This window comes from Wyeomyia smithii, chromosome 2 (assembly GCF_029784165.1).
Source record: "Wyeomyia smithii strain HCP4-BCI-WySm-NY-G18 chromosome 2, ASM2978416v1, whole genome shotgun sequence".
Classification (NCBI taxonomy): Eukaryota; Metazoa; Arthropoda; class Insecta; order Diptera; family Culicidae; genus Wyeomyia; species Wyeomyia smithii.
This window is the reverse complement of record NC_073695.1, coordinates 104,155,336-104,166,490: the sequence shown is the minus strand read 5'-3', so window position 1 is coordinate 104,166,490 and position 11,155 is coordinate 104,155,336. Positions and strand designations below refer to the sequence as shown.

Here is an 11,155-nt window from a genome sequence, read left to right as displayed (position 1 = left end):
ACTATCACTTGGTCTTTTCGTAAGACATTACACCATCTAATAACAACCTTACGTACCTGTAAAATGCTTTTCCTTAGTACAATAGTCGTAGCATTCAACACCCAACTTAAAATTACTTGATCAAAGTATTATTTAAATTATACGAACGATTTCTATTTGTATTCGAAGCGGGTCAAAACGCGCCATCAAAAGATAAACAAAACGCTTGCAGTGTAACCAATATCACTTCAGATTTTTGTTATTGTACATTTAACAACGTTTTCTAGTTTTGTTAGATTTTATATCCAGATAACGTTGAAACTATGCGAAAACAATTTCAATATTCAAGCGGAAGAAACAACTCTTCTTGAAAGGTTCAATATTATTCTTTGTCATTATTTTATAATCAATCAAAACTGCCACTGATAAAAGAAATTGCCGATCTAGTTGCACTGCGCAGACACAACACATTTGCGCATGCGCTGGTTAACAGTTGTCATAGCAACAGATTTGCGCATTGCCGTATTAGTACTCGAGATGTATTTTGCCACTTAATTATACCAAGTTGGCTTGCTTTCATGCAGTTATCGGTACCTACTTCATGTTTTGCGCTTTTCTGGTAATATTGATGTCATGGAATAGGTAACGTCAACTATTCTATACCAACGTGTGTTACTTGGGAAGCAAGTGCGCCGCTTCGCCTTCCTAGTCTGAGAGCAATTGTTTTCGCAGTGGAAGATATTCTCCTACACGCTAGTGATTCTCGGAGGAAAAACGAAAAGCCGGGTAATCTGAAGTTTAACCATTATTAATCCATTGCAAGCATTAAAAATTGTGGTGCAGCGAATTTATATTTTTTAGTTTCATTTTGATTGGGATTCAAAAAAAAGGGGAAAGTCCACATTCTTAAATATGAAAGAAATAAAAATAATAGTTTTTGGCAAACCAATATTTGATGAGTATTAAATTTTCAGTTTTAAGATTTTCACGAACATCAGAACTGTTGTACCTACAGAAAAGTCAAAAATGTAATTTTTTGGTAAAAAGCGTCGTGACTGATCAACAAAAAGCCGGTTGAACAATTTGGAAACAGACAAAATATTTTAAAAATTGTATGCAATGGCTTGAAAACGACTCAAAACTAAACACCTATTGTAAAAACACCCACTTACCGCTGGCAAAAGTATAAATAGAAACAACACTGGTAAACACAGGTTTTGCCCTAGAGTTCAAACTGAAAATAAGAAAGAATATCGATTTTAAACCATTCCAGGGATTTTAGTGCATTTTAAGGTCAACTCTTTTGAGCTTTAGGGTAACTTTTTTCGCTTTTGTCGACCAATGTAATCCAGAATTTTGTAAGCCATGAAGAGAAGTGTCGTAAATCTCAAAAACCAACCGCAAGTCTGAACATGATTCGTAATATTGGCTGACTGGTTATTTAAACCGTTTCCCTGATTGCGGTACACAAGTGATGATTTCATGCTATTCCAAACAGTACCATAAAAAATTTTGGTGCCACACTCATATTTAAATTCAAACAGAACGATTCAACCTTTGATTGGTTTTCCCACGAGAAACAATTCAACTGTTCTTATCAGTTGTGATGCTCGGTGACAATATCTTATCATATCGAGTGGAAGAAGTCAATTCCTAGTATAAATAAGTCCACCTAGTTCCACTGTCAATCAGTAATAAGCCGTCAGCTTCTCGGAAACGATCCAACAATCCAAAAATATGAGAATACTTTTGCTAGGGTGTCTGCTCTTAGCAGGTGCCGTGTTTAGCAAACCTCTTGACCAATCTCGGCATTTACGCCTGCTCGACTTTGATTCTAGTCTGGGTGCAGCAAACAATGATGGAACAGTGATTGCAGCTGATGAAAACAAATCGGAAGAATCACTTCCACCGGCGGAGGAGAGTGAGCAGGTTGAGTCATCTGAGAACAATGAAGAAACTTCAACTGATAGTAATGAGACCGATCCACCAGTGGATGGCTCTGGTGAAGAAACCACATCACCACCGGATGGTTCCGATGAAGAACCACAACCGACACCAGAGGGTTCCGATGAGGAAGGCTCCAATGAGGAAGGTTCCAATGAGGAAGGTTCCAATGAGGAAGGTTCCAATGAGGAAGGTTCCAATGAGGAAGGTTCCAATGAGGAAGGTTCCAATGAGGAAGGCTCCAATGAGGAAGGCTCCGATGAACAACCGCTACCACCACCAGATGGTTCTGGTGAGGAACCTCCGTCACCCCCAGATGGTTCTGATGAAGAACGTCCGCCACCACCCGATGGCTCTGACGAAGAACGTCCACCACCACCCGACGGTTCCGATGAAGAACGTCCCCCACCACCTGATGGTTCCGACGAAGAACGCCCACCCCCACCCGATGGCTCCGATGAAGAACGTCCGCCTCCACCAGATGGCTCTGATGAGGAACGTCCCCCCCCGCCTGATGGTTCTGACGAAGAACGTCCCCCAGGGCCGGATTCAGGGGAAGGACGACCTCCATCTGATGATCGACCACCACAAGAAGATCAACGGCCTCCTCACGAGGACAATAGGCCACCGCAGGGTGGAGATGGACAACGCCCTCCTCAAGGAGGAGACGGACAACGACCACCTCAGGGAGGAGGCGGACAGCGACCTCCTCAGGGAGGAGATGGACAACGACCTCCTCAAGGAGGAGACGGACAACGACCTCCTCAGGGAGGAGACGGACAACGACCCCCCCAGGGTGGAGACGGACAGCGTCCTCCACAAGGCGGAGACGATCACCGACCACCTCAAGGTGGAGACGACGATCGCCCTCCACAGGGCGGTGATGATCACCGACCACCTCAAGGCGAAGACGGACAACGGCCACCGCAGAATGAAGATGACAACAAACCTTGCCCTCCTGACGAGGATGGTGCCACTATCGTAAACGTCAACGTGAATGTCAATATTCAGTGATTGATTAACGGAAATTAATGAATAGCGATAGTATGTAATAAAACGCAAAATTATTTCGAATTGAACCGGTTGACATTTTCTTAGCCTAATTCGTCTGTGAGAGCACAACAGACATTTTCCATTTCTCACGTAGTATGCGGTATATGAATTTTCACAGGCATCAAACGCAATTGTAGTAGTGACCTTTTCATACAAACGACTTTCAGTGACATACTTTCTCAGTTATGTAGTATTCACACACGAATGGTTTTCCTCCATAATATCGTACATTGTGTGACATTGGTATGGAGAACAAGAATTGTGCTGCAAAGCTTTCATCACACGATGGAGCCATCTGGTGGCTCGGAGGCCTGCAAATGAAAGATGGCAAACAACGCGTGCTCCGTGCATATTTTTCTGCAACATTAACAATATGAAAACTGGAAATGCCATTCGGTTGAACCCAGTCCTTCCGTTTGTCGGTTCGTTTATGGTTTGTTTGCTAGTGAGGTTGGTTTACTTGGCGGTTTGAAGCAAGAAACGATAAGCGCACGTACTAGAGTGGGTCTTGCTTTATTGCATCGGATTCATTTTTTTTGTTATAATACCTCAAAAAAGTTTACCACGGACGGAGGAAAAATGCTGAGAAAGCGGGGCGACAGAGACAGAGTGAATGTGTAAATTATGGAAATATTCCAGCGCGCAGATATATGTAATATGCAAGCACGATGTACTACATACTGTTTTTCGCTTCATTTTGTTTGGGCGGAATTTGAAGAAATGATACAGCTTTGGTGGTTTGCTTTCGATGATGTATTTCGTGTAAGGTTTAATGCTTGTGTTAGTAGTATTTTATTCATAATGAGAATTTATTATTTTTCATAAATAAGTGGTTGCGAAAGTTTTAAATGCTCAATTCTGTTATATTCTGAATAAATAGGAAATTAAAAATTGGCAATTAAATACAATGGCACATAATAAATCAAATTTCCAAAACCAAAACTTCAGAATCTTTCAAAGCTCACTACATCTGGATATTCTGCGAGGGTTTTTCCAGGATCAATATTTATTCAGCGATCGTGGACAGACAGAATTTCAAAATAATATGAAAAGATTCGATGAAATACTATTTTACTTACTAAGAGCAGAAGAATTTGAAGTACAGGTTAGACTCGATTATCTGGAGACTCGATCATGCGGAATTTTGGACTCGATTATCCGGATTTTTTTTTCTGGTGTTCGCTTTTAATTTTTATTCCGAAATTTCTGGCATATTTGTTACCATTTATGGCATGTTTGGGACATGATCAAATTAAGTGAAAAAATCAATGCCCAATTTTTTTTTTTTTGCTTCTCAAGATTTTATAACCTGAATAATTTCTGGTTACGCCACTGCAACAAGTAAAATTAAAAAAAGGAAACATTTATTTTATGTTCTTTAATAGAAAGACAACAGCGTGGAAAAACAGTGTTCTTTGTCCTTGTAGCATATTTATCGTCACAAAATTAAAATCGCCCGAAAAGCTTTTGTTGATAATTTGTTATAGAATTTTGAGTAAGCTAGTCGATTATCTCCATTTTAAGAAATATTATTTACCAAATAAAATGCGAAGAAAACAATATTTGTGTTTTCGTGAAGATGCGCTCCATTTCGAATAAAATGCACAAGATTTTGTTAATATACGAGTGAAGAGAAAACAGGCAACAGCTGATGTATGGTGCTGCTAGAACCCTTGAACGCATCAATGTTGTTTTTTTCTTGGAAATCCTTCACTTCATTCGATTTGTTGAGTGAATTATGTTTCTAAAGTTGGAGACAAAACTTTCATTATTCATATAAACAAGAAGAAAACATGGGAATTATTAATTGACAACTTTCCTTAATCTCTCGTCTTATTTAGATATATCGATTAATGGAAAACAGGTTCAAACTTCAGACCTTGTCAAATGATATTCTAGATGAATTTTTAATAAAAAAGTATGCTAAGTTTCTTAGTGTAGTAATGCCTACACACTCACAAATGCTTTAATTCTGAGAGAATGTTGCCAGCCTTTCAGTCGATTAGCCACAAATGTGTCGAATATTGTATGTATTTACACTTTAAGAGAACTATGACGATTAGTTTTGAGTCGCCAATCAGTACAAGATTAGGAAGAATTAGAAAAAAAAATGTGTTGCCAAAAACGGAACCAAAAGTTACCAAAATCGGAACGTGCCAAAAACGGAACTTACCTGTATTACGCTTTTATGAAAAATTACGAAACATAATTTCTCATAACTACTTTTTTGAATGATACAAAGTTTAATTTGCAATGAAAATAATATTTTGTTATATGTATTCTTCAAAGCAATGGATAACGGGAACCATTTAGAAGCACTCTATACAGACTTTAGCAAAGCATTTGATCGTATCGACATACCAATGCTACTTTTTAAACTGCAAAAAAATAGGAATTGAGTCTGGTCTCCTGAAGTGGCTTGAGTCATATTTAACAAACAGTCAACAAATAATAAAATTTAATGAAAAGAAGTCAAATCCCATTCGAGTTACTTCAGGTGTTCCCCAAGGCTCCCACTTAGGACCACTTCTTTTTATTTTGTACGTAAAAGACATTTCCTTCATCCTCAAAAATATTGAAGTTTTAATATATGCCGACGACATGAAGCTGTTTTTGGAAAAAAAAGATCAAATAGACATCAATGTATTTCAGAATGAAATCGACGCATTTTACATCTAGTGTAAGAGAAGCCTGCTGGAATTAAATGTAAAAAAAAATGCAATGTAATATCCTTTAACAGAAAATTAACAACGCCCAAAATTGTAATTGCTCAGAATGTAGAAAAATGTGAAAGAGTTAGGGATTTAGGAATAATCTTAGATTCTAAACTTAATTTCATCGACCACTATAACACTATCATACACAAGGCAAACAACGAGTTTGGGTTTATCAAACGCTCTGCTACAATTTTCAAGACCCGTACACTATCAACACTTTGTATATTGCCTATGTGAGGTCAATACTGGAATATTGTAACATTGTGTGGTCTACTCGTCCTGACGTACATGAAGAAAGAACAGAATCAGTACATAAGCAATTTCTACTATATGCTCTCCATAAGCTAGGTTGGACCTCACATCGTCTCCCGTCGTATGAAGCTCGCTGCATGCTGATTGACATTCAAACATTAAAAGAACGGCGTGAGTACGCGATGGCTTCATTTGTAAACGATATCGTTTCACAGCACGTTGACTCAGCAGTACTACTTTCAAAATTGAACTTTTATGTACCCATTCGACAACTTCGACACTTATTTGCTCTTAGTATATGTATAACAAAATTTTTCGAGTACCTAAGTAAAGAACGTAAAAAAATAAAATTCAATTATATCGACATATAGCATTCTGTTCACTTTGCTTGAAACAAAATTTGAAAAATTGGCAAGCATGAAAATTGATTTAAACTTTCAAAGCCGAATTTACGCGTGCAATGAAAATGAATCGCGAGCTTGCAATACACATTATTTATTCCTGTGTCAGTGAAAAACTGTGACAGAGCCTACAACAGATGACTAATGTTTGCTTCTGTGAGTCTATATCAATTTGAAGTCCTGATGGTAAAGTTTGTTTAAAAAATATGTAACATTTTTCCCATGATTTGCTGCAATGATTTGCTGTTATATTTTACGTTGAGCTGATGTCTTGATGGAAAAATGAGCCGAAAAAATTGTATTTTATTGTAAAACCCAATAGTATTTTTTCGAATTTTTGTTTCAGCTTGAAACATTAGTTTGAAATATTATAGTTGCGGATAAGGGATGATACCCAATTCTGGGAAAAGATAAAACATTAAAGTTTTTCGTTTTCGTTCTAAAATACAAAGCACAATCATTAAATATTTTCATTATGATGGTGTTCAAATATCGCAAGTGGCTGAAATGTCATTTGCAATCACACATAATATAGCGGAATGTTTCATCGATATGCTCAATGCAACAGTTTTGAGCAAAACGAAAGAATTGCAAAGTTAACTTATTGATTGACACAATGATTTGTGTGTCTTCATTGAAAAAATAATGCCGAAATGTGATAATATACAATCACGAGCCGTAGAGGCAAGAGTTTTTACAAAGAAGATAAAAAAAAACAAAACCAGAAACGATAAACTTCCCATAATTGGCCTATGACCCAAGGCAAACTATTTTTCTCCTAACGAACTTTGACTGAATTGACGCAACGCAATGCAGTGCCTATCGAAGTGTGCAGCCATCAAGCATAAGACGCATTTTCTCGAGAGGAAAAAAACTTTTCTGCGGTTTTCCTGATGATCACCGAACCGAATACGAAGGGAAAAAAATGCGATAGAGAAGGTCATAAAATATTATTCATCACTTTATTTGCATATTTCTTACGACCACGGACCCCTCGTTTCCTTACTAACCCCCTAAACTGGGGCACCACCCAAGCCAACCGAAATGTGGGCAATAAGGTAATAAATTTTACGATATGCTATAATTTCGATGCAATAACTATTGCGCTTATTCAAAAAAATATTTTCCGGCGCACACTTTAACTTCGAGGTTATCCGCTGGCTGGCTCGATTCATTCGAGGAATGAGAAATTTATTAAGGAGCATACTTTTAGCCTCAGATTTAGTTGTGCGGAATTGTTACGGATAATCGTCGATACTGCTGCGATAGAGTCTGATGTTGGCAGTGGCGAGAAAACTTTTTTCCATCCATTTCGTTGTCTGTTTAGTTGCTCCTGCGGGAGAAGTTGTCGCGTACCGCAGAGGATGGGCTACGATTATTCAAATTATCGTTGTATTCGCAAATGGCAAAAGTTTTCACTGCGTGCCATAAACTATTCCGTGCGAAGTGACTAGCATTGGTTTGATTTTCTTGTTGTTGATAATTTCACTAAACTTTGATGAAAAAAAGTTTGTTCAATTTTAGATTTCTTTTATGTGGTATAAATCGCCGGCATAAAAAGCGTTATTATTAATCGGATTTGCAGCGTATTGCAGAAATAATTAAATAAGCATAGATAGCATAGCTCTCTATCTGTAGAACGCAACCCTATTGGAAATGAGGTCGAGTGAGGAACATTATTGATATTAATGAGCCTATCATCAAGACAATCTGAACTTCCGTAACGAACCAACCGGAGCATGTTAGCGCCCATACCGACCAATTCTATTACGGTCTTTTAGTTAATAGAGATAGTCTAACAAATCACACCGCACCATCGAAGTGGCAAACGTGTGCGCGTATGGTAAGCTCCCTGTTAGAAGGGAATCGCCTTATAATCCACCGTAAATTGACGGCACGTGTCCTCTACGAGTTAAAAACATCACAGTGGTGCATTCAGCATGTTTGACGTTTTGTCGTTATCAATGTCTAAAATGGCACGCGTCTTTCGGAAGCACCACAGATTGCGTAATTTATGTCCGGTTGCGGCAGCCCAGGAAAAGGGAACAAGAAGGGAAGCGCCTGCTGTCGGCCAACAATTCGGTGATGGGTGGTAAGATATGGTTCACACACATGTGACGAAATATTAGTATTTATGAAGTGTTATGAGGATTCCACCGGGACCGGCAGCAGAGACGTTTTGGCTCAGTGATGATAAAGAGATTAATTTTTATTGTAATCCAATAAATAACTATCACGCATCGATTACGAGTTTGCTGGAATTGTCTCGTTTTTGTTCGGGATGAACAACGACAAATGAAAACAGTCAATGCGATGCTGACAAATTACTTGGTTGCCCCCGGAGGGTGCGATTTAGTGTAAAGAAAAAAGGAAAACTGTAATCGATCTTTGACGAGGTGAAAACATTGATGGGGCAAGTAGAAGTCAGAATGGCAATCCACCAGAACTATAACAAAATGTCCTTCCCGGTGGGAAAACGGATTCCATTTCAACTCTATAATTGTTTTTGTTGCTAATCAAAATTCCATCACTTCTGAAGAGCTCTATAACTGTAGGGGAGAAATAGTCATCTTTCGGAAAAACCGAAGCGAAGCGATGGACCCAAAGACGCAATAGACTACAGATGATGAAGATATAATCTAAACGATAGTTTTATGTGTGTGACGCGGATGACTGAAGGACATAATCTATTTATTTGGTTGACTGAAACATGAGCCATGTGCAGGTCAATTGAAAAGACATTAATCAAACTGTCACTTTGTTTCTATAAACAAGTATTAAAGTGTCTGTCAAGTGCATGAATGAATCGGAGTTGACGTGATAAATATCTTTCCGAATGGTAAATTTGATGCCAGATTTTGTTGTGCTGCAGATTGAAGGTAAAGTCTTGAGACTAAAGTTATGCATATTCTTTTGAAGTTTGATTTGACCATTTTGGTTTTCTGTTTGTCATTTGGCGGCCCCAACAAGATAATCTTCCGTCCATTTTATATGTTTAATTTGTTCAGTTTAATAACGGATTTCATCATTCTCACTTCAAAACAATATTTTGAAAACACATCAGTAAGAGAGAGGATTATTTTCTTTTTATGTCGCGTTGCTACAGTTTGAAAAAAGCTGTCAGATGTTTGAAATATGAGCGCAATTTAATTTTATCCACCCATTCAAAGGTGGAAGGAAAAGAAAGAAGAAATATATATTTATACAAAAAATTTTCTGTTCTGGTCGCCAACTTGGGTACCACATCGATATTCAGCCACTCCATACAAAACACGGCGTCTTCGTCCTTTTGGTATTTCTTGATGAACGATGCAACTTCCGGCAGGCACTTCGTACAATAAATATCCCCGTTCCCGGCCAGTCGGGAGCGAAAGAAGATAAACTTTGACATCCCCTTCTCGCTGATTGTCAGCTACAGCAGCACCTTCTTGGGAAACTTGTGGTGTGAAATAAACTTCACCTCGGTGCTCACTTCCTTCATGGGGGAGTGAAAATACAAAGTGCCCTGTCAGTCGTTGCCATCCAGGGTGAGACTGGTTTCGTCGTCTATCACTACCGCCACGTCGTCATTTGCCGGGAAAATAGACTTGACCATCTTATTCAGGCGCTGCCGTTGCGTCATTGCCTGCAGCTTCGAGACTAGTGGACAGGACTGCTGCTTCCTGACATGTATGTTCATGTTCGCCAGGTACTTTTTCACTGTTTGGCCGGTTACACCGACTTCCCGATTAAGCGCATGAAGCGATGTAGCCACTTTTTCCTCGGTCTTACTCTTCAGCATCCTTTGGAGCTTCTTGTCGCTCAGGGTCGTCGGCCGTTCGGAACCGGGCTTTCTTTCAATGCTCTGATTGTTGTCCAACAGTGCCAAGATGTTGTAGATGCCGGAACGGGTGTATCCAGTGTCCAAGAACTGCCGCACGTTGTCCTTTTTCGACGCGACGGGTTACCGTTCTTTGAACGCGCACACTTCTGAACGGAGTAGCTACACTGTTTTCACCATCACGGTTAGAGTTCCACTTATCAGGCGTCGTACAAAAATTACGTAACGCTAAAAAACTAGATTTCAGACCCCCTCTCCTCTATGTAACGATAGGTAACGTTCGATATGACTCCCCCCTAAAATTACGTAACGCTGAACAGTCTGACCCCCCTCCGAAATTTTCAATTTCGAACAAACATTACAGTTACGTAACTGTCTCAAACCCCCTCCCGCTACGTAACAATAAGTAACGCAGACGCAACCCTTTCCCCCCATTCATGCGTTACGTAATTTGTGTGCGACGCCTAAGAGCTGTCAAATTTTTACTGCTGACTTATTAGTTAATATGATTGGTGCTGCATGCGTAGTTTCGTCAGGGTTTAAAAACCCAAACCCATGAAAAATCGTCAATTTTTGTCCATTTTTTTAACGCAAACGTTATAACACGTAGCAGGTAACTTTTCATTTGGCCCTGACCAGGGCCGGCGGTTCATGTGGGTAGTATGGGTAGTGGTACCCACTAGGAAAATAACCATGTGGGTACTTACACGGAACTATGTGACAAAACCCAAAAAAATGTAATGTTGCGAGCCACAGATTTTTTTATGGAGCGAGAGGTTATAAATCTACAGATTTATGTACATTTGTAAAGTTTTTCAGGGAAAAGGATTATTTTTTTTTAATTGTATCATTTACGATAGAGAATTTCATTTACGATAGAGTTCTAAATTTCATTTAGGATAGAGTTCTAAAGTTTTGTTTTCTAGGAAAAAATTCCCATGCCAAATTTGAGCTCAATCGGACTTCGGGAAGTAGAGCCTCAAAGCGGT

The 11,155-nt window shown here is 39.0% G+C and overlaps 1 protein-coding gene across 1 annotated transcript; it reads left to right on the top strand.

Moving 5' to 3' along the window:
• Positions 1–1,716: 1,716 nt before the first annotated feature.
• Positions 1,717–2,937, top strand: LOC129719787 (proline-rich proteoglycan 2-like). Its single transcript, XM_055671195.1, has one exon. The coding sequence runs from the start codon at positions 1,717–1,719 to the stop codon at positions 2,935–2,937; it is 1,221 nt and encodes a 406-aa protein (XP_055527170.1).
• Positions 2,938–11,155: the final 8,218 nt, after the last annotated feature.